The 21,141-nt window shown below is 39.9% G+C and overlaps 1 protein-coding gene across 12 annotated transcripts in view; it reads left to right on the plus strand.

Annotated features, from left to right (window-relative positions):
• Positions 1–21,141, plus strand: part of LOC122870064 (adhesion G protein-coupled receptor L3-like) — a 214,476-nt gene that overhangs the window by 67,558 nt on the left and 125,777 nt on the right. For all 12 annotated transcript variants that reach the window (XM_044183768.1, XM_044183778.1, XM_044183779.1 and 9 more), the window contains exon 4: positions 18,034–18,247. In XM_044183768.1, coding sequence (XP_044039703.1) covers positions 18,034–18,247 — 214 coding nt within the window. The remainder of the gene's footprint in view (positions 1–18,033; positions 18,248–21,141) is intronic.

Raw genomic sequence — 21,141 nt, forward strand, 5'->3', positions numbered from 1 at the left:
TAGTCATAAACCAAAGTATCAGACAAATTGAAAATTTGACCTGATGATGCCACTAGAGGAAAAGTCAGAAGATCATCAAAGTGATCACAATTCATCCTGAGGGGGACATAAATGTCTGAACCAAATTTTACAGTAATTCATCCAATGGTTGTCAAGATATTTCAGTCAAAACCACAAATGTGAACCTCATGGTGAAGCTAGAAGAAAAGTCAGGGGATCCAAAGTCCTCTGGGCACCATGAATGTCTGTGCAAGATCTCATGGCAATCCATCAAATAATTGTTGAGATATTTCAGTCTGGACCAAAGCGGTGGAGCGACTGACATTGCCATCCCTATAGCCACACTGCTAGCATGGCTAAAAACTCTTATTTCCAGCCTCGTTTGTGTGTTTATTTTGTTAGAGCCTAGTGCTGGTTGTGCAAGATAGTATGCCTCATCACACTGGATGAGGGTTTAAAAATGCGTACAACATCCTTCAAACTGTGGAATGTGGAATGTATTGCACATACTGGTGCAATAAATGTCAAGGCAAGGCCACAAAAGTACTAAACAGGGGCAGGCAGGAAAACATCAGTTTGTGCCTGTTGACATTAGTACGTCCCCGGTGCACGTTTACTGCACTTGATCTGTGCTGGTATGAAAATATAATGCCATACGTAGTGATAAACATAATTCAGTTTAGTCTAAAGTATAGGGAGAATTAGAATAAATTAAAGAAAAATTAAAAATGAAAAAGTGTTGCTTTTGAGTACTGGAGGAGAGAATGATAGAGAATTTTATTGCCAGCAAAATGTGTAGTTTAAGTAATTCTGTTACTTGACGTTCACATAAAAGTTTGATCGCCTTGAAAATGGTTTTGATGAGATTCTTAAAAATGCCTTGGGTTTAATGCTTGAACAGATTTTTTCTTTTTACTGGAAATGGATTATGCTTTTCCCACAAGCCACACAATGCTTCCTGAAAATAGATAAAAGTGTTGCAGTTGAAAAAGCATGAAAAAAATTACTCCGTTTTTATACCTATCCTAAGGGTGGCCTCCACAGCTGTCATTTGAATGTCAGCTTATTTCATAGCTACTTTCTGAATGCCTTTTTTTTTGCATAGCAGTTTTAGTGGCTCTCACATTGTCATTGACATGTAGCCTTATTTGAACAGAATTGTTGATTTGGTTTAAAGTCCAGTTTTCTTTGTGTTCTCGCTTCCATGTTATTCCCAAGTAACAATTTGTTTGGCATTTGGCATGGCACTCAGAAATCCCCTTCCCTTTTTATGTTCTACTGTAATGAGTGAAAAATCAATACCTGCTTGATCTGGGGAATAAAAGAATGGCCTTTGCAGCCCATGGCATTAGTAGTGACTGCTTGACATTGCCAAATTGCTGTCAGAACTTGCAACCCAAGAGGAATGAATGACAGCAACATTAAGAATGGCAGGGCAGGGTTAAATACCTCTGCATGTTTTATAGGTGTCCATACTAGGACCTGTGTATATCTTCCAAATAAATGAATTAGACTCCCCATTCATTCAGCCTGGTTGCACAGGCATAATTTGGTAAACGGTGAATGATGCCATTTAAAGTGGACTTGCAGCTGGCCGAATGGTGTTTAATGAGGACAGATATTGACAGCAAGGTCAAGTGGCAGTGGATGCTAGTTTACATTAGGCTGCATAATGTGCGCGTGTGCGTAGTGCATGTATATGTTTGTGGTGTCTGGCAGAGTGGAGAGAGAATTGCTAAGTAACCCGGCAGACCAGCTCACGGTGCAAAAATGGTGGGCGTGCAATACCACAGGGTTTCCCACACTGCACAACAGCAGGGGTCAGGCAGTAATTTGGGGTGTGGGCGGAATGTGAGAAGCAGGAAGGGCAAACAGAAACCACGCAGAGAGACAATGCAGCGACCTATGCTTTACTCAGTTTCTGAAATTAATTACTTTTTCCTTTCCCAAGCCACACTGTGAAATCTATACGAGCAACATATGCTTTTTATCCCTCGCCTGTAAAATAAATCCAACGTGTCCACATACATGTAGCTGTTTGCATATGTGACAGATCTGCATTCTGATGACACAAGAGGTGCTGTGAAAGACTCGGCAGAAGATTACATGTTGCAATGTTAGACACTACAGTGCTGTATATGCAAATGTTTCAGCTTTATAGAACTGGCCCCCTAAGCTTTGTTTTCACCATAAGGCATTCACAATCATGTCTGAATGAAGCACGGTGAGGCAGTCAGTCCCCCCCACCCCCACCCACTCCCCACCCACATGATGAATTGTTACTGCAGCAGCACATGATTTCAATACATGCCTTAGGCCATGCTATATGCATATTTGGTAATTAGTCAGATTAAAATCTCCCCTTTTTAAACCACATGTTGCTACTAACATGCATATTTAGATTTTTTATGTATGTGTGTGGGAGGGGAGTTGGGGGGAGTGTATCTCTCCCTCTCAGACGATTTAGTATGAATCTTCTTTACGTAGTCAGTCCAAGATCACAGGTTTTGTAACAATATGATTGCAATTCAAACACCATTTGATACAATTTGACTCAGCTGCGATTAGGATTTTATGTTTTTACTTTTTTGATAGTAAAAATACTGAATGCCCCAGAAAAGTATGTCTTTTGCCCCACAAACAGTAGTAAACAGGCCCTGTGATAAAGCCATTGGTAACTTTTTGGTCAGTCCCTAAGTCCCCTGAATTTTTCACATAAAATGCTGCTGACTGAGTGTTGTTTACCTCAGTTCCTGGGTCAGTGTCATCCTTCTGAAATTGGTGTTTTTAATAACGCTGTATGGGTGCATGTCACTGTAAATAAAACAGCCCATGGCTTCAGTAACCGGGAGGAGTCAGGGGTCGATTGCAAGTAGCATTAGCTGCTAACGCTAACGCTCATCTCAGTAGCTTTATTACTGTAAACACACGTGTTGCTGCTCTTAAACCAGCGAAGACTCCAGGAACTTACTGATCCCAGCAAAGAAATTACTGTTAGACAGAGCCAGGCTAACTGTTTCCAGTCTTTGTGCTTTGCTAAGCTAACCGGCTACTGGCTGTTGCTTCACATTTAATTAGAGTGGTATTGATCTTGTTATCTAAGTATCCACCAGAAAGCGAATAAGTGTTCCTAAAATGTCAGACTATTCCCTTAAGATTTTAAAGTTTTAAAGACTCCTAATGCAATGTAAATATTTCAGCCAGCATTGTACATGGTGGTCTGATATTTCTTTTGGTGTGGATATGCTGAAAGCAGATATATGATCTATGTGGTATCTATCTAGCAATCCAGCTAGCTAACTGTATCTGTGTCTGCCACACAACAGCAAACAGTGAAGTGCTTTTACAGTTGCACCAGCCGAGATATACAGGTACTTCCTGTTGATGAAAAAGTCAACATAATGGCACCCTGTCACAAGAACAAGAAAGCAGCCTTGCAAAAGAAGACCCTGTTCTCTTCAGATTTTTATTTAACAGTACAATGAAAGCATCTAAGCAACTGGTTCTCTGCTTTCATTTGCACATTGTCTGTAGGTCTTGATTATAGTCTTGTATTGTTTGGTGCGTGAGGCATTGTCGCTGTTGTTGAGTGTTCCCAGAGCAATTGGGGGCATTAAAGACTGCAGTGGAAAATACAGGTGCCTTCTTTAGTACGACTCAGAGGACAGGGTGAAGTGATAGCACCTTTACTTGACCAACAAAGGGAATAATTGAAAAACAAAAGGGGTAAAGGATTAATTAGTTATTGTTCCTTTTGATCTCTCTTTTCCGCTGCAGCCATCAGGGGGAATTTTAATGTAGTCGCACACAAACAAAGAATACTAAAGATGTTACCATTCACCTCAAACTAAAGTTCACCACAGACGCAGCGGGACAATTATGGGCAAGATGGTGTGACGCTCTCTCTTCTCTCAGCACTGTCATTGAATAAACCAAGCATGCACAGTAACTAACTAGTGATTTCATCCCAGCGAATCAATATGATGTAAACTCTGCATTTGGAGCAAAGGGGTGGGGGGGATCAAATGATACTGTGGCATAGATTAGCCCATGAGACCTTGAAGATAAGAGAGAAAGGGAGCAAGCAAGAGAGAGGTGGTGTGGGGGAGGTGGGGCGATACTGGAGATGGCCTTCAATATGGCCCAGTGGCCTTGTAGGGGGAATTCAATACAGCCATTGACAAAAGAAGGCTTCCATTGTGGAGGAACCAGCCTCCTTTGGGACGCTGTTCCATTTCCTTATTAATTGTGCTCTCATTAAAATAAAAGGAAGTGGAGAGGGAAATGGATAGTGTGAGAGTAATGGTAGCTCCTCAGCTTGGCCTCCTTGTTTGGAAAGATGCCAGGGTCAAGTAGTTTACAGTTCTAGTGCTTTACACTGCATGGAAAATACACTGTCGATTATGTACTTTATGTACTGCACATTCAGTACACACAGATAAATGCACACATCCCCTCCCTTTATCGTCCTTCTCTGAAGCCCTCCTATACACAAGAACACAAATCTTCCTTACCGGCCCCCGCCGCATCCTCTGCAGATATACAGCATCAAGATTCTGGGGGTCACAGCTTGGCCTCTGTCTCGCACCACCACTGTCAAAACATGGGAGGAGTCGTCACTTTAGGCCATGGATCAATGACATCCTGACAAAATATACTCCCTAAAGTAGTTCTTGACTCTCTTGCTTAAAAGATAATTCTGATTTATTACAACTTGGGTCATATATTTGTAGTTTATTGCCAATATTTCTATCGGTTATGATGACATTGTACTCACCAAAGTAATTGCTGAGATCTGAGAACACGTCGTCAAGTCAGAAAACACGAGCAGTCAAAATTATACCAAGAAGTCAGTCTGTAAATGGATGGATGTTTACAACAGATAGTTTGGGTTATGATTTTAACTGTTTGCATTTGTTTTCTCTTCCAAATATGTTTGGCTCACTTGACAGTTTGTTTAAAGCCTGTATGATCCTCTGACCTCTCGTGGTTTGTTAGCCCATTGGACTCCATTTAGCAATGTTGCCATATTCCTTGATTTCAGCATTGAACTTGGTGAGTAGAAAGTTATTATTACTAATAGAAATAATGGTTTAAAACTACAAAAATAAGTTTTATTACTGGAATTATCCTTTAAGGCCCTGCAGTGCTTAAGGGAGTGTAGAGACCGACCTGATTGATTGGTTGGTTGATTGATTGAAGTGTCCGGCATCACTAGACTGCAACAGCGACCGAGATTATCAAATGTCAAATCTTAATTTACAGATCCATAAAATCAAAATACTTCAAAAGATTCCATTTTCATAGCAGAAATGTTGTATTATAGTAGGAAAGATACAGGGTAGTATCTTAGTCACCCCACATTTTCTATAAATCTTGGCAAAACATTTCCTCATTAAAGAGCCACCTCAATATATATTATTGCCTTCAGACAACCAAAATATATCAGCATTCTTTAGGATTTTTTATTTCTCCTCAGGTCACCGTACTCCTCTGCCTTTTCTGTATATGAAAGTAATTATATTATGTTCCATCAACATCTTGTGTTTGTAATACAGAAGCCAATTGATTATAAATATGAATAAATTTAAGTGTTCAATATGACCTTCATTTATTTTCCTTATGACGATATTTATTTTACTTTTTTTCACTGCTGTCTTTGTTTTTCTTCTCCCATATGGATCTGCAGCTTGTTACAAGCTTTGTTTACATCTGATAGCTCTCAAGTGGTAAGATGTGTGTGTGTGTGTGTGTGTGTGTGTGTGTGTGTGTGTGTGTGTGTGTGTGTATGTATTGCTTCTGTTCAACCAAACTGCCGGGTCATCTGTTGAATAATTTGTACCCCCCGTTCCTGACATAGGCTATTCTAAACTGGAGAATACCATAGTGAAGATATCTGCTTTTGGGGAGGTGGGGGTAGAGGTCAGGAGCCATAACTTTCACAGGCATCTCCCAGTGGCTGAGACCCTACAAAAGACCAACTGTGTCAAATGAGAAAAATTGCAGGTGCACATTCCCCAGTGGTGCCTCCCACTCTCTGCACACATATTAACGCATGCAAGCACACACACACATACGCTGCCTCCGTGATCACTGCCCCTCATTTGGTGTGCTGGAGGATTGAGATGGGGGGGTGTTAGAACAAGATCCTTTTTCACTGTGATAATACTCTCCTTTCTCTGCCACAAGATGGACTGAGGAAAGGGCTGAAACTGGAGAGGCAGAGTGAGCGATGTCATTCCACAGCAAGCATCAGCATCAAACAATATGGCATGCCATTTTTATAGGCCCACTGCAGATGTTTCTCAGCTACATGTTAACCCTGTGAATACAATGGTGGGTATTTTGTATTGGGGTCATGGTGTAGCTCACGGGGGGGGGGGCACCCTTTAACAAGGAGGTCTCGATTTAAGCCCTAGTGCCCATTTGACACACTTTTTTGTGTCATAAATGAATTAAATGGAATGCAAGTACATTATACACACAGTGCAACTTTAAAACGCATGTTTAAGTTATAAGGTGCTCCTTATAGCTTTGGATCTTGCCTCATAATTATCAACTTTAACCCAGATGACAAGATCTGTTAATAGTTTATCATAACACAGATTAGCCAAAATGTGCATTCATAAATGTCAAAAGTTAGACTTCAGCTAATTTGCTGACCCCCATGGCAACTTTACACTTCCTGTTTACATCAACTAATAAGTCAAGTAATGGTTCCCAACCTTTTTACCACATGACCCTTTAAAATGAAGCACTGGCACTTGTATTTTTCAATATCAGTACATAGTTTTACTGGGCTAAGCCGAATAATTGTGTCCCATCAACAAAGTTCTTATTTTCCATGAAACTCTGATATTCTCCTCAATTCATTCATATTCAGCAGGCTACAATGTTCTGAAAAACAAGTATTTTCACCTTTTTTTTTTTTTTTTTTTTTTACATAAAAAGTGTCCTAGAACATGTATAGTCCCACTCACATAGCAAATGATTTATATTTCCAAGTAGCCTAACCTATCTTGAAAATGACATTATAAGCCATGCCATAATCTTGTAAGAAAAGGGAGTAAAAACCGAAATGTTCAGAGGGTTAAGGACCCTGTTGCAAAATTTAAAACAACAAATAACTCAATTAATGACAATTTGACTCTGGAGTTTTAGGGCCCATCTAAGTTTACTTGAGATACATCTTTAAGAAGAACTGGCAGTGATTTGCAGCAGTTCAGTCTTAAACTTATATATGCAACCACTGAAGCTTCTCTGTTTCCGAGGTTTGCCAAATAAATTTGTTGTTTTTTTTTTAGGTGCAAGCCTGTCTCAATGTGATATTGTATCACACATCACAGCTCTACACCTGCTTGTGTGAAACCATGTGTGGCATGTTTTGCCTAAAATCTCGCATCCCCTCCTATTTCATGCTTCCTATGCTTGTTGTCGGATTCCAATATGCCACATGTTAAGAGTTGCGGCCAGACGATTTGATGCCTGAGCACCACGCACATGTTTCTTCATACATATTCAGTGCTCATTATCTCCGCACAATTGCCCCATGTCTGATATCTGTCATTTTGAATAGAGAAGAAAAGACGATCAAAGGAGATCATCATGGCTGTGTGTCTCAGATGTAGCGTAGCCACCCAGGCTAATTTCAGCAGCACTGCCTTGATTGCATACATGTGGAATGAGAATACTGCTCACTCTGTGGGAGGTTGAGGAATCACTTTTTTCACATTTACCGCCATCTCCAGCACTGGGTTTTTGTCTCTAACACTTTTTTTTTATCAGCTTTCTTCTCCTTACAACCTTTTTATCTCGTTTTTCCCCTGTTACTTTGTCTTTCTTCACAAATTCACCTTTACAGTAATGTCACCCACACATGGCCTACCCTCTTGACTGGCGGTATGTCAATGCTAACCATTTTGCTTTGCTATGAGCTGGCACAACTCTCTCCTTAGCCACTGTGACCCCACTAAAAGAGACCTCTCTTCTCCTAGAGATGTACAGTATGGGACCACTGAAATGGCCTATAAGGTGGCTTTTTCTATCCCATGCCTGGGGCGCTGGGAGAGGGTTGACATAAGATTGAATCAGTCCTACACCTTGCCAGTGATGTTGTAGCTCAGGGAGGAAGAAGTGAAACTGAGCAAGCAGGGGGGCTGATTTAAAAATTGTCATCCTTGAACGGTGTCATGTTCGGCACGCGTAGGTGTATGCGCCAGATAGCAATATTCCCTAGGGAGAAACACCCCCCACCCAATGCATAATGTATTAACGTGGGCATATGCACATACAAACACACATGCAAGACCGAACACATCACAGTGAAGCTAACAAAAGAAGCAGGTTGCAGTTAAGTACAGATACAGACAGCCCTTAATCTGCTGATGCCACCCGGCACATCAGATTGCACCACCCTTTAGGTTCTTATAGTAAATAGGGCAAACCCCCTCCCCCACCCCAACCACTTCATCTCACTGTTATCTATACTCATTCAAATACCTTTAAATTATGCCTTACAGCTTAAACTAGTTTTATCATCCACTGTGTGTTTGAAAATATATCGAATGTTTGCAGTAACACTCAAAGAAGAGTCTATTGCTACATGTGTACTGTATATGTGACTAAAAGGTTGTATTTGGCCAGTGCTTGATATTATGAATGCGGCTCCGCTCTCACAAATAATTTGAGTAATATCAAGTAATGTATTTGTTAATGTAAAAACATAACAGATGCATATGCATGAAATCACATTTTAATTTTGTCATTTAAAAAAAATCTTGTTCTTCATTATGTAAGTAAACATTACAGCAGTGAGCTTTAATTGGTATTAATTAATGCTTTTTGCCCCTCGGATATTACACTGCAGTAAAAATTACAGTTGCAAGAGTATGGGAAAGAGAATTGGCTGAGGTTTATTTCCAAACGTGCTCTGCTGCAGAAAACCAATCACTACAATGTAATTCATAGAGTTCGGTCCGTCTGCAAGGATACTTTTGATAAAATACAATGCAAACAAGTTCATACAAGGACACTGGAAGTGAGCTTCAATTTGCTGTTTTTTGTCTTCAAATGGCGACAATTGAAAAATGCTCATCTTTACATCCCACTACCCAAACAAGGCCAAATTTGTCATAGCCTTCATGACAAACACAAGAGGAAATCTCAAGATTTCATCAACAACCAATATGCTGTTTTATGTAAATTGTGTTACTATCTTTCCCCCACTTTATGCTTGTTTCAAGTTCAGCCTCCAGCAAGTTACTGGTTATTGAATGTACAATCGATGTGGTGTGGAATGTGGTGTTCATTTTGCTGTTGTCTACTGAAAGGAGTCATCTCGGATAAAGTGCTTTTTTACTATCACCATGATCAACACACACACATCATATTGTGCCAAAGCAGAAAGTTATTATCAGTTTGGTTGTGAAAGCTAACTTGCGCTAGCCTGGCAGCCAGTATGTTACTGTTGGAGTTCAGCTCTCTTTGCCCATACTGTTGCTCTATTAATACAGCTATAATAAGTAGAGCCCCTGGGATCCATTCAGACAACGATATTGCCTGGTTTCCTATTCATTACAAGAGAACGCATTTTCTAGGTGTTTTCACATCTGTGAAAGGAGATAATTGAGCTTGTACAATACTGTGGGTTGCTATGGCAATACATTAAGTGCAGTCAAGTGTACACATAATAGTGCTTCCTAAAGTTAAGAAAGAAAGATAGAGGTATGCTTTATATTAGACGGTGTATGTGTATGTTGACATCACCTGCTAGACAGGAATATAGTGTACATCATATATTTAAAATATTGTCTCAAAAAAACATATTCTGCAACTTGAGAAACAAGTCTTTGGACCGTGGTTACAAGTAAACTAGTCAAATATTGCTTTTAGCGGTTTTACAACTTATTGATTACAAAGTGCTTATATCAAAGTATCAAAAAATAATAAACACATCTGCTACAAGGGTTGGAAAGTACATTTATTCAAGTATGGTTCTAAGGTACATTTTTGAGGATCTTTACTTGAGTATTTCCATTTTATGCTACTTTGCACTTGTACTCCACTACATTTAAGATGAAAATATCCACTATATTTATTTAATAGCTGTAGTTAGTAGTTACTTTGAAGATCAAGAATTTACATACAAAGCACATCATCAACTTACAAAATGTGATGCCCTGCTACAGATTAAAATACCCAACAGTATTTATTATTAGAATTTGCTTCACTTCAACAACATTAGAATGCTTCTTACATGTTGGTGCCTCAGTGATAATATAGTGCAACACTCCCAGTATAGTGATACTTTTAATACATTTTGCTGGTAATACTTTTGTACTTCTACCTAAGTAAAACTGTGAATGCAGAACTTTTATTTGTAATTAAGCATTTTCATATTGAGGTGTTGCTACTTAAAGGATCTAAATACTTCTACCACCACATTGCTACGCATACATATATGTTTTGGAAATGCCAAGGATACAGAAAATGTACATATTTACAAAATATGGGTCGAATATGATTTTGAGTTACCACCCCTTCAATGTATATTAGCTGCTAAGGTGGACAGTGTAACAAAACAACAATAATGCAAAGCTAACTGGAATTTGTTTTATATGGAAATCAAGATTATTCTTACATTTTTTTATTTCTAAATGTGATCCTTCAGTTGAAGACTGCTATAAGGATGTGTGTAAGAATAGTATTTTTGGAAAATAATTACCTACATCCTACATGACAATATCTAGGCATCAAATCTACAAGAACTACCAAAAAATTTCTAACACCAAAATAGCTCCCTCAGGATGTTTTAGAAAGTATACATGTTTTTTCATATTGATTCCCTGGCTACTGTACAGTGATTTCCTTGTCTGAACACTGAACAACCTCCGTTTCCTGAGAGGTTCAGATTAGCGATGTTGCACTGCAGTTTGTCTCAGTTGCTAAACTTAGCCCAGCTCTTGCCTCCAGTGTGCTGTTAGGCAATTCCATCTGATAATGTGTGGTAAAAGAAGAGTGAGGAAAAGACCTCTTTCCCCTCACACAAGAAGAAAATCAGCCTGTTGTTTCTTTTCTTTGACCTCAATTACTATCAGGGCATGTGTTACTATAGGGGCATGTTGAGTCACGCCTGCTCTGGGAGTTGTGTGTGCGTCTGTGTGTTTCTCACACGTGTATGTGTGACAGGGATTGTGTTCATTTTAGCCTAGGGGGCATCGTACAGTAGGTGGGGGCCAAGGTGCATTAGTCTTGGCTGAGATGTTCCCTTGAGTGATGCCGGCACATGAGGGTGGGTTACAGGAAGCAGGGAGGAGGCAATGAAAGGAGAGGAAATAGCAAAACGATGTCAGACATGACGGGAGCTGAACAAAGCCCAGCTCGCTGTCAGGAGCCGCTGCCACAGCAGCTGCCAGATCCACAGACTCACCTCCGGCTTGGACCATCTGACAAAACGCCACTTTGAAAAAGGAAAATTGGGAAATTACCAAACTTTGCTTAGAATAATAATAAATCAAATAAATAAATAATACATAATAAAGCAGCTTAAGTATTTAGAAACAATAGTTAAAGTTTAAATTAAATCTGATCAGTTTTCATCTAATCTGAATAAAAATACAAACTGCTTGAACTACACTGAAGGGAATTGCTAAGCTGGAGTGGATTTGACCTAAGAAACTAATGTTGTAATTTGCACACCAAAGTGGTTTTAAACATAAGACCTTGATGGGAGACTTGCTTCCCATTTCCTCTTTTTTTTTTTTCTTGCCACGGTTATGCACTTAATGAATTGAAGTAGTGATTAATTAAATGAAAGTGCTCGCTGAATAGAAAGACACTTCACCCCTGTGTTCTGAGTATGTGAATCAAACCTTTATGGAGTGATGGCAAGGTACTTGTATTTGTTACTTGTGTGTGCGCAAACATGAGGTTACTGTCTACTGGAAGTATATCACAGAGGGAAGGAGGTTGCTGTGTGTGCTCTGCAGATTTCCCTCCATCTAGCGACCAATTCATTAACTTTCACAGTTATTAACGTTCCCTGTGTCAATACATTGTTGCAGTAGGAAAGAAAAAAGCAATACGCTGCTACTTTGTAATGACTGCTGTCTTTTGCGATTTCATCAGGTAGAAGTTGCATGCAGCTTCTCATAAAAAACAGATCAAATATTCACCATGTGAGGAGGTTGATCCAGTGAGGTGCGGTAGTTTATTACGCACTGATCTAATTTGTTAACACTGAGGAGCTAATTTCCCCCCAGGCATCATGGGCAGTTTGACTGACGGTTTGAAACTCGCATTTGCACGTTGCCGCCCTGCAAAAAAACACCATCAGTCTTTCCCCTCTGCTGGAAATCTGCAAGTGTGTGGTGTGTTGCCAATTAATGTGTTCAAATGTGTGTCAGTGAATGCAAGTAGAAGCAAAACAAATGGCTTGTTCATTCGGCGTGTTGAACGGATATCTGGGTCCTGTCATGATGAGTAATGCTAATTGTGCTTAGAAGCATGATTGGTCAAAGTGTCAAAAGCCATCAAGTCGATTTGAGAAGTTTGTCACGATCATTCCCGTGGTTGTCTCATGAATGCAACATTACAGAGGTGCTATCTGTCATCCAGCTGCACATGTTACAATGAAGTGACTTATTTAGTCAGAATTTTTAAAGCTGTGAAACTTTTCCAGAAGTTGTCTGACCACCTTGGCAATGCAAGCAAGACCCTCAAATTTGTCTCATGCAGCACCAACATTGTTTTATTGATGCTGTTCTCTTAAACGCTCTATCTGAGTTCTTTGACAGTTCAGTTCCGGGATAATTTTGCACTCTGCGTAAAAGCCTTTGAGATTTCGCTTGCCTTAGGCCATATGTAAACGTAATTTACTTGGGAGTACAATTTGCCTGAACTGTTTCTCACTTCAAGATAAATAATCCCTCATGAATTATTGAAAATGCTATGCTTTTTTTCCGAGCCGCGTATTTCTCCCCCTCGTTGCAAAGTAGTCTTGCAAGCGACTTATGTTATCTCCCCACCAGAAAATGTCATTTGTTGCAAGCTAGGAAGTGGGTGTGACAGGCTCCCTTTGGTCTAATCAAATAACGGTATCCAGATTCATGCGCTAATTAATCACTAGCTCTGGGGGCCGGACCCATCCGGCGACTCTCGGTGGAAAAAAAAGAGACATTTGATCTGTTGAATCAGCTCTCTCGCCGTCTCCTCCTCTCTCTTCCATCTATCTTGCATTAATTCAATGAAGTTGGAGTTCATTTGAATACAACGCCCCCCCTTCACTCACACACACACACACACACACACACACACACACTTAAGTTTTCAGTTTGTAAATAAATATTGCATCCTCACATATTAATAGCCTAAACACTTTTTTCTCCTTTACTGGGAACGTATTTGGCACTTAGCCAGACTTTCCGGCTGCCTAATTGTAGAGAGCATTATTATTTATTGGGGAATTATCCGCTGTGTCTGAGCTTACGCACTTCAGCTGAAGCCTGAAAATGATCTAAAACCATTGAGAGCTGTCACAATTCCCAGACATCTGTTTATCCGAGTGATGGTGGCTCATTTAGTCAGACCCATTGTAATTATGTGTGGTGGCTGACCTTAACCCCTTCTCCATGACACATTTTTTTGGGAGATGAGATGAAATACAAGCCCCCTAAGGCCCCTGTTTTGTTACTAATGATGACTTTTAAATGTCATTGTTACTCTGCTCCCTCTGCATTTCAGTGCCCGGTGGTTCAGAAAAGGTAATGGGTCTGGGCTCTCTGTCAGTGACCCAAGAATAAGCAAAATCTCCCTTCTTACTCACTATCACTATTAACAAACCCACAATCAAAGCATTTCCCCCTCGGAGTGATTTTTAAAAGCTCTGCGGGGGAGCGACATTTTCTAAATGACCATTTTTCTCTCTGACCTTTCTGTTGCCCTTTTTGGTGAGTAATTGCATTTTTTGAAATATTCATTTGTGAGTTATGTCATTTGCAAGCGTCATGATTAAAAACACTGCTCTGTCGTGTGAATGTAATGGAAGTATCCAGCATGACCCTTACAGTTTGCTTTCCCCAAACTACTTCTTTTTATTTTTTTTCCATATTCAGCAGTGCACTTGTCAGAGGAATTATCTAGGGAGAATCTGCAGTGGAGAAAAAAGAGATACCCACTGCATATAAATACTCCTCTAAAGTATTAGCTGGGGGGCGGAGGGTTGAATTGAATAGAACATGGGAACTTAGATAAGAGGATGGACTTCCAATAAGACTATTTCGATTTTCAATAGCTCTGTCAATGATGTGTACAGGTAGACAGCGATACGTGCGAGTGGGGCAGGATGCTGGCTCTGGCACCCGAGGAATATGAGCCCTATCAATCACCGCCTACGGGCACAAATGTAATTACACTAAAGTTGTTGACTAGCCGGGTAATCCGAGACATCACTGGCATGCATTTACTTGCTTACATTAGGGGATTGCTGGTGCCCATGTTGACGGCGTCATGCTCGCTGCTCTCTGATATTTTTTTTAATGCTTCTTTTGGGAATGCTGGCATGAATTGAGCCCTAGCCTTTACAGGGTTACAGGGCTTAAGAGAATTCTTCTGAGCTTTTTTTTATTTCATAGCAAATCATAGAGGTCAAATTCATCAAGATTCATAAAAAAAGGTTTTATCATGGAAACCATTTAACAGGGCTCTGTGTGTGTGTGTGTGTGTGGGGTTGGTTCAACACTTTGGGTGGCAGCTCTCAAAACAAAGAAATCACACACAAAAGCATGACGATCAATAATAAAAGCAAGATTGGTCTTTTTCATTCAGAGTCAATTACTCTTTTGTCATTTATCAAAGTGCACCTGCCTAAGTCAACATATGTTATACCTTTTCTCCGCGGTTGTCAGTTTCAAAGAAGTTTGGTGTGATCCAGACCAGTACTTTTCAGAGGGCGGAATAAATCTTCCCATTAAGAGGAAGATAATTGATGGCTTTCATCACCAGAATGAATACAATTATTTCAATCTCTGATGTTTCAATGGCAAGTGCACTTTACTGTGTTGGGGTTTGAATGATTTATGAGACAAAATTAAATCACACGAAATGAGGGGATTCTTTTGTTGTTTCACCTCACAGTGTGTCTTTGTGTTTTGTCTTATGTTTATTGTCAGGGAAAGATTGGAAGTGGTACCTGACATTTGAAAAACTGAAAATGGCAGAAATCATATACCCAATGCAGTGTACTGGCCACCTATTGCCTGTATGACATATATCATGATTTTTTTTCATTTTCCCCAAAACCACATGTGCCTCTCTCATTGGTATCTTTAGCATTATGTTTTCGAGTTGTTCATCCATCTGTCCCATTCACCTGTCCGCGATATCTCAGGAACGCCTTGAGGTAATTTTTTTTTTTTAATTTAGCACAAACTTACTCAAGGATGAATTAATTAGAATTTGGTGGTCAAAGGTCAAGGTCACTGTGACCTTACAAAACACGTTTTTGGCCATAACTCAAGAACTGATTACCATATTTCACAGTTAGTTGGAGAATGACTTGGTGAAACTTTTAACTCAAAGCTCAAAGGTTACTGTGACCTCAAAATGACCTTGACGAACACATTTTTGGCTATAACTCAAGAATTGATGCAGTAATTATTTCAAAATTTAAAGAACTGGATACGGCGGCGGCGCCACTCAGCTTTGCTTTTTTTCAGCTTTTTTTCCAGTGGCCACTCGTGGGATAGCAACGAAAAACTTCCCTGCGGCCCAAAAAGCATTTTCCTCATAGGCCACCATTATAAAAAAGACATCTGCAAAACTGTTGACGGGACACCTCGAACTGCAAGTCCATGGAGGTTTTATATTTGTAAACCTTTCCTTGAGTCAAGAAATTCTATTTAAAAATCTGTGAAATCATCACAATGTAAGGTCTATGGGCTGAGCGGGAACTCGCAGGCGGGGCCAGCAGGAGAAACACTTCTGCGCATATTCAGTGGGACAATAAACCTGGAGGCTATTAAACGTTTTAACCATAATTTAAGAATGAATTGGGCGATTCCATATTTCACACACATGTTGACTGGGACGACACAATGAGTAAACAATATCTAGCACAGTACAGGCTTTCCTCCGTCTCGTCCATTCTGCCTTTCACTTCCTGCCTCATTCTGAATTTTGAGCGTCATCGAAATCATGTGACTGCAAACAACGTATTGGAGCGCGCTTAGCTAATCGTGATCCTGTGAGTGACTGAGTGAGCTTCACCTACAGCTCATAGAGAGGCTTCGTATCTAAAAATGCCAGTAGAAAACAAAAGCACCACATTTTGTATAGCTGTATAAGAATCCATCTTTACATAGTAATCAAGTATATGTGTACCTGTTTAGCCAATACATCCCTGATAATCCTTCATTAATCAGTTCAACAATGTATATTCACTGGAATCAATATAGTGATAACTTCCTTTTAGCCAAAAAATACACTTTATACCATTTATTCAATTCCTACATACTGTATATGAGTCTGGACAGACATGAATGTAAACTGCAACTTGACTGGGTTGGTGGATGAGCTGAAAGATGCTAAAATGCGCTGTAGCGTAGAAGGAAAATTCTCTGTGGGTTCATCCCTGCATGTGACCCTTTTCACATTACAGTATTGATTTGATCCACTGTTAATATAAAAAATATTTATTAGAGCAGCTTTAAGACATGTCTGTTCGGTAAATCCTATCTATAGAAAATCTATAAAAATCGGTAAATATATCTATAGATCTATGTCTATATGATAATGGTCATTCCATTGAGATGTGGTTGAAAGCTCAGAAAAAAGCTAGTAAGGGGACCTGAAGTTGAGATTATTTTGTCACATACGCTGATCGCTGTGTGCACACTTTGATTTAAAAAATGTTGTGTAATGTATTGCTACCAAGGTAAATGTGACTATTACTCACAATAATGATTTCAGGTGATATCGCCTAGCCCTATTTTCACGTGCAAACCCCCTCTGTTACTTTTTTTCTCTTCCTGTCTGTCCTCCCTGATGAATGTCTGTGCTGCACGTCATCTAGCGGTGGCTCTTGCAGCTCAGACACTTGTCTGAAAGGATGTTTATAAAAATCTATATTTATATATAGAACTGCCACAGTCCTCCTACGGTCACTCAGGCCAATGTTTACATTTCTCGCTCATTTTTTATTCTCGCTGTAAACACAGAACTCTTGCAGTCTGCTGCGCACGTGCCCGCTTTTGCGCAAGTGTGACCCGCCACAGACGTGAGTGGGTGTGCGTGCATGCGCCTGTGTCAAGGAGAGGGAAAACAGCAACCTCCAAACTGCCGCAGCTCGGTCCCACTAGCCCTCCTGGCCATTTTGGCTCTGCAGTAAGCAGCAGATTTTTGTCAGACAGACTCTCGGCTTTGGCTTGAGGCACCTAGCACCCTTTGACCCTCTGCCTTGTGTCACCTTAAAAGACAAAGCATGAAGCAGCTCTTATGATTTATAGGTTCTAGTCTGGGGGGAAATTGTAACAATTTACATGAAACACACTCTGCTTTGGATTCTTTGTCTCTGGGGTTCTGTCTGTCTCTAATTTCTCAGTTGAATGCCCATGTAATGAATGTTTATTTTCTCACTGCCAAATGCAAACACTCTGTTTACTTCCTTATGTTTGATTGGTGTCAATCTCGCACTCTCTCTTTCCACAACTCCTGGCCTCTCGAGGGCCCCTGTGGTATTGCTCATCCTCCCACTCCAAACAACCAGCGTCCTGTCCGCCCACACTCTCTAGACCAGGGTGGACAATCTCTTCTCATATGTCTCAGTGTCAGACCTTTTGATTGCAGGTCCTCCCGTCTGTTATTGCATTTTCCATTAGGAATATACAGATTTTTTTGTTCAGGTCTCAGCAAACCCTAACTCCAGGATGAAGTTGTTTTCACACTTAAGTGCAGAGAAATCCTTTAACCAAAGTAGAAAAGGAGGGAATCAGAATAACTCAGACTTCATTCTGTTTCTTTCTTTTTTCCTCTCCGCAGCCTTCAGTCGAGCACCTATCCCCATGGCGGTGGTGAGGAGGGAGCTGTCGTGCGAGAGCTACCCCATCGAGCTGCGCTGCCCGGGCACGGACGTCATCATGATTGAGAGCGCCAACTACGGCCGCACCGATGACAAGATCTGTGACGCAGACCCAGCACAGATGGAGAACACGCGGTGTTACCTGCCAGATGCATACAAGATCATGTCTCAAAGGTACGGACACATTTGCATTCATTATTTTGACAGATTTGTATGAATTTTGGTAAATGGTCTTAGACTGGGAATTTCAATGGCTATTGTCATTGGACATTTTAAAATGTTTAAAGTCAAATGGAAATTGAATTTGATCTTTGACTTGTGTACTGATTTGGTCAAAATTGTAATTATCAAAAAGAGGACATTTCAGTTTTCAATTCCAACATCCACACATGCAGTTAACCAGCTTAAGGGACAACATGGTTGGCCATTGCTTAGTCCAGTCTGTAATTTCAGCACTCTGTACACTTTCTCCATGACTCTGCGCATTACTGCGTGTTGTAATTTGAACCACCGGGTAACATACGGAGTAGTGAGGTTAGAGGGCTACTTGTTGCTGTTAGTTTTAACAGTCTGGATATTTGCTGTTACCACAACCCATGAAAACAGCTACTGCCAGTTAAACACAACACTGAGATGAGTAGGAGCTGCAGACGGCTCAGCAGGTGTTGATATAGTATGACCGAATAGAAACATCTAGTGTGAATCAGTGCCTACGTTAGCAAACTAGGCTTCCACTTTCCACGCGGACGCTAGTTAGCCTACCTTGCTAAATCTTCCAGTTTTCGAGTGGAATACAAACTTAACCGTACAATGGGTCCTCCCAAATGTTGAAAGTTGTAAAGGAACAGACGGCTTAAATCGCTAAAAGTACATAACTAACGCATGTGTGCTTGTTGGAAAAAAAGGTAAAAAACATTTAGTATGAACGTGGCTACACATGCTCCAGTTAGTAGCCCACCACGCAAGTTGATGGCACATCTTCTTGTTTCCACACACGCATTAAAAAATTGTATTATTAGGGCATACACAGATCCTTAAAAAGTCTTTAAAGGTCTTATATGTGATTTTTATCCACATATAAGGCCAATACACATTATGTGTATAAATATAATATAATTGTCTGTCTCATTTTAGTGTACTGTGTTTGGCCCGGTTCTCTAGACTACCACCTGCTCTCGCGAGTTTCCTTTTTAGGAAGTAAACAAATAATTTTCCGATGATGGTAAGCTAAGGACAACCCCAGGGGTCTTTTGGGGGAAAAGCAAAGTCTTTTTTAAATCTCTTTTTGGTATCTGTCCCTTTTTTTTAACACGGAGATGCGACGGGCAATATGTAGTAGATATCGAATGAGATGAGGAGAGGAGTGGACTTTTTAAATTGGTGACCGCTTCAGCGGGTGTTTACTGTAGGCTTTATGAACTCTTAGATGGCAGAGCAGATAATCAGTGAGCAGATTATCAGTGAAAGCTTTCTCTGTATGTGTGAGCTGCAGTCAGGGTTTTTGGATTATTTGTGCAATCTGAACCTGGACCGTGCTATATTTCTATTTCTAAGTGTACGCTTTAGGTTAGTTGAGACATCAGTGATTCAGCAGAAGTGGTGATGTGATTAAAGGAAAGTGTTTTAGTTTGATAGATAAATAAATGTGTGACAGAAGCATTTTAAGCATTTACACTCGGATGCCTCCATCCAGGGAAGTTGACATAAAGTCCACCCAATTTGGCAAAGTGAAATAAGTCAATTATCTTTATGAGTGGTAATTTCAAGTGATGTAGCTGATAGCAGCATGTACAGCATGGTCACCTGGATTTGGAGGAAGATTTTTAATTGTTGAGGTCTTAAAAAAGCATTAAATTTGATTTCAAAAAGTGTGCAGATAGCCTGTTTATCCTCTCTTGAAAAATATGCACAATAGCTGCAGTATGATCATAGTTTATATTTACTTACACAAAAAGGAGGAGAGTTCAGTTTGACTTTGATATGCATCTAGGGTTTAAACACATTTTAAAATATATTATTTACAATATATCCTTTTATACTGTAGGTGTTTCACATTGACAACAAATGACAGTAATATAAAGGGGTTATTTGTACCCCCATTCATTAATGGAATATGAATATTTGCATGTATGAATATGTACACACACACAGCCACACTCACAAGCAAAATTTGCTTTATGTTGTTAAGTAATTGACTCAAGTATCTGTGTTTATTAAAATAATCTTGAAAACATAATCAGCAAAACTTCAGTTAATGAGAGATCCTGTAATTCACACCTGAGGTCCGCTGAACTGGAATTTAATGTGGCTCTTCTCGAGACATGTTTTTCTTCATGAAATAAATGTATTTATTTATCTTACTTCAGAGAATATGGAAATGCAATGGCTTTGTGGAAAAATGGCACACAGTATCATACACGGTGTCTCAAAGATTTGCTAAAAGTAGAAAACACGGGACCATGTTTATACAGTAAAGTCACCAGTGGTTTTGGAAATGTAATACAAAAGCCCTCCTTTGGGTAGGTGTGTGGTTTAGTAACATATCCCTGTTATGGATTAATTGGGTCAAGAATCTCAGTAAGCCTCACCATACCTGGCTGCTAATCAATATTAGTCATAAATTTGCTCTGACGCAAATCAATGATCATTTGAAATAATATGAATACATTATCAGTTATTTGTCAAAATAAAATGTGCTTTGCTGCCATATGTAAGTCTTGCTTTCAGAGTTACGACCCTGTTGTGCAGAAACCGGGACATGGAGACCTATTTGTCAGGGCAGACAGAGTGTAGTCTTACTGTGCTTTGGCTTTTGTAGTAAAATGGATTGCTAACATTAACGCAACATATACACCAAGTAGTCTGGATTTAAGAAAATGTAGATCTCAAGGCGAGTGTGGAGTGAATATACAGGGTATGGATAGTCCATCTTAGCTCTTTTGTTGACTTATTGCAGCACTTAGAAGGGATGGACTTAATCTAAATTGCTACTCTGCGTTAACATTTGTCTACCTCTTTTTATATCCAAAGCTTTAGTTCCACATTGGACAGACCCCTGTGAGAATACT

Source organism: Siniperca chuatsi, linkage group LG22 (genome assembly GCF_020085105.1).
Source record: "Siniperca chuatsi isolate FFG_IHB_CAS linkage group LG22, ASM2008510v1, whole genome shotgun sequence".
NCBI lineage: Eukaryota > Metazoa > Chordata > Actinopteri > Centrarchiformes > Sinipercidae > Siniperca > Siniperca chuatsi.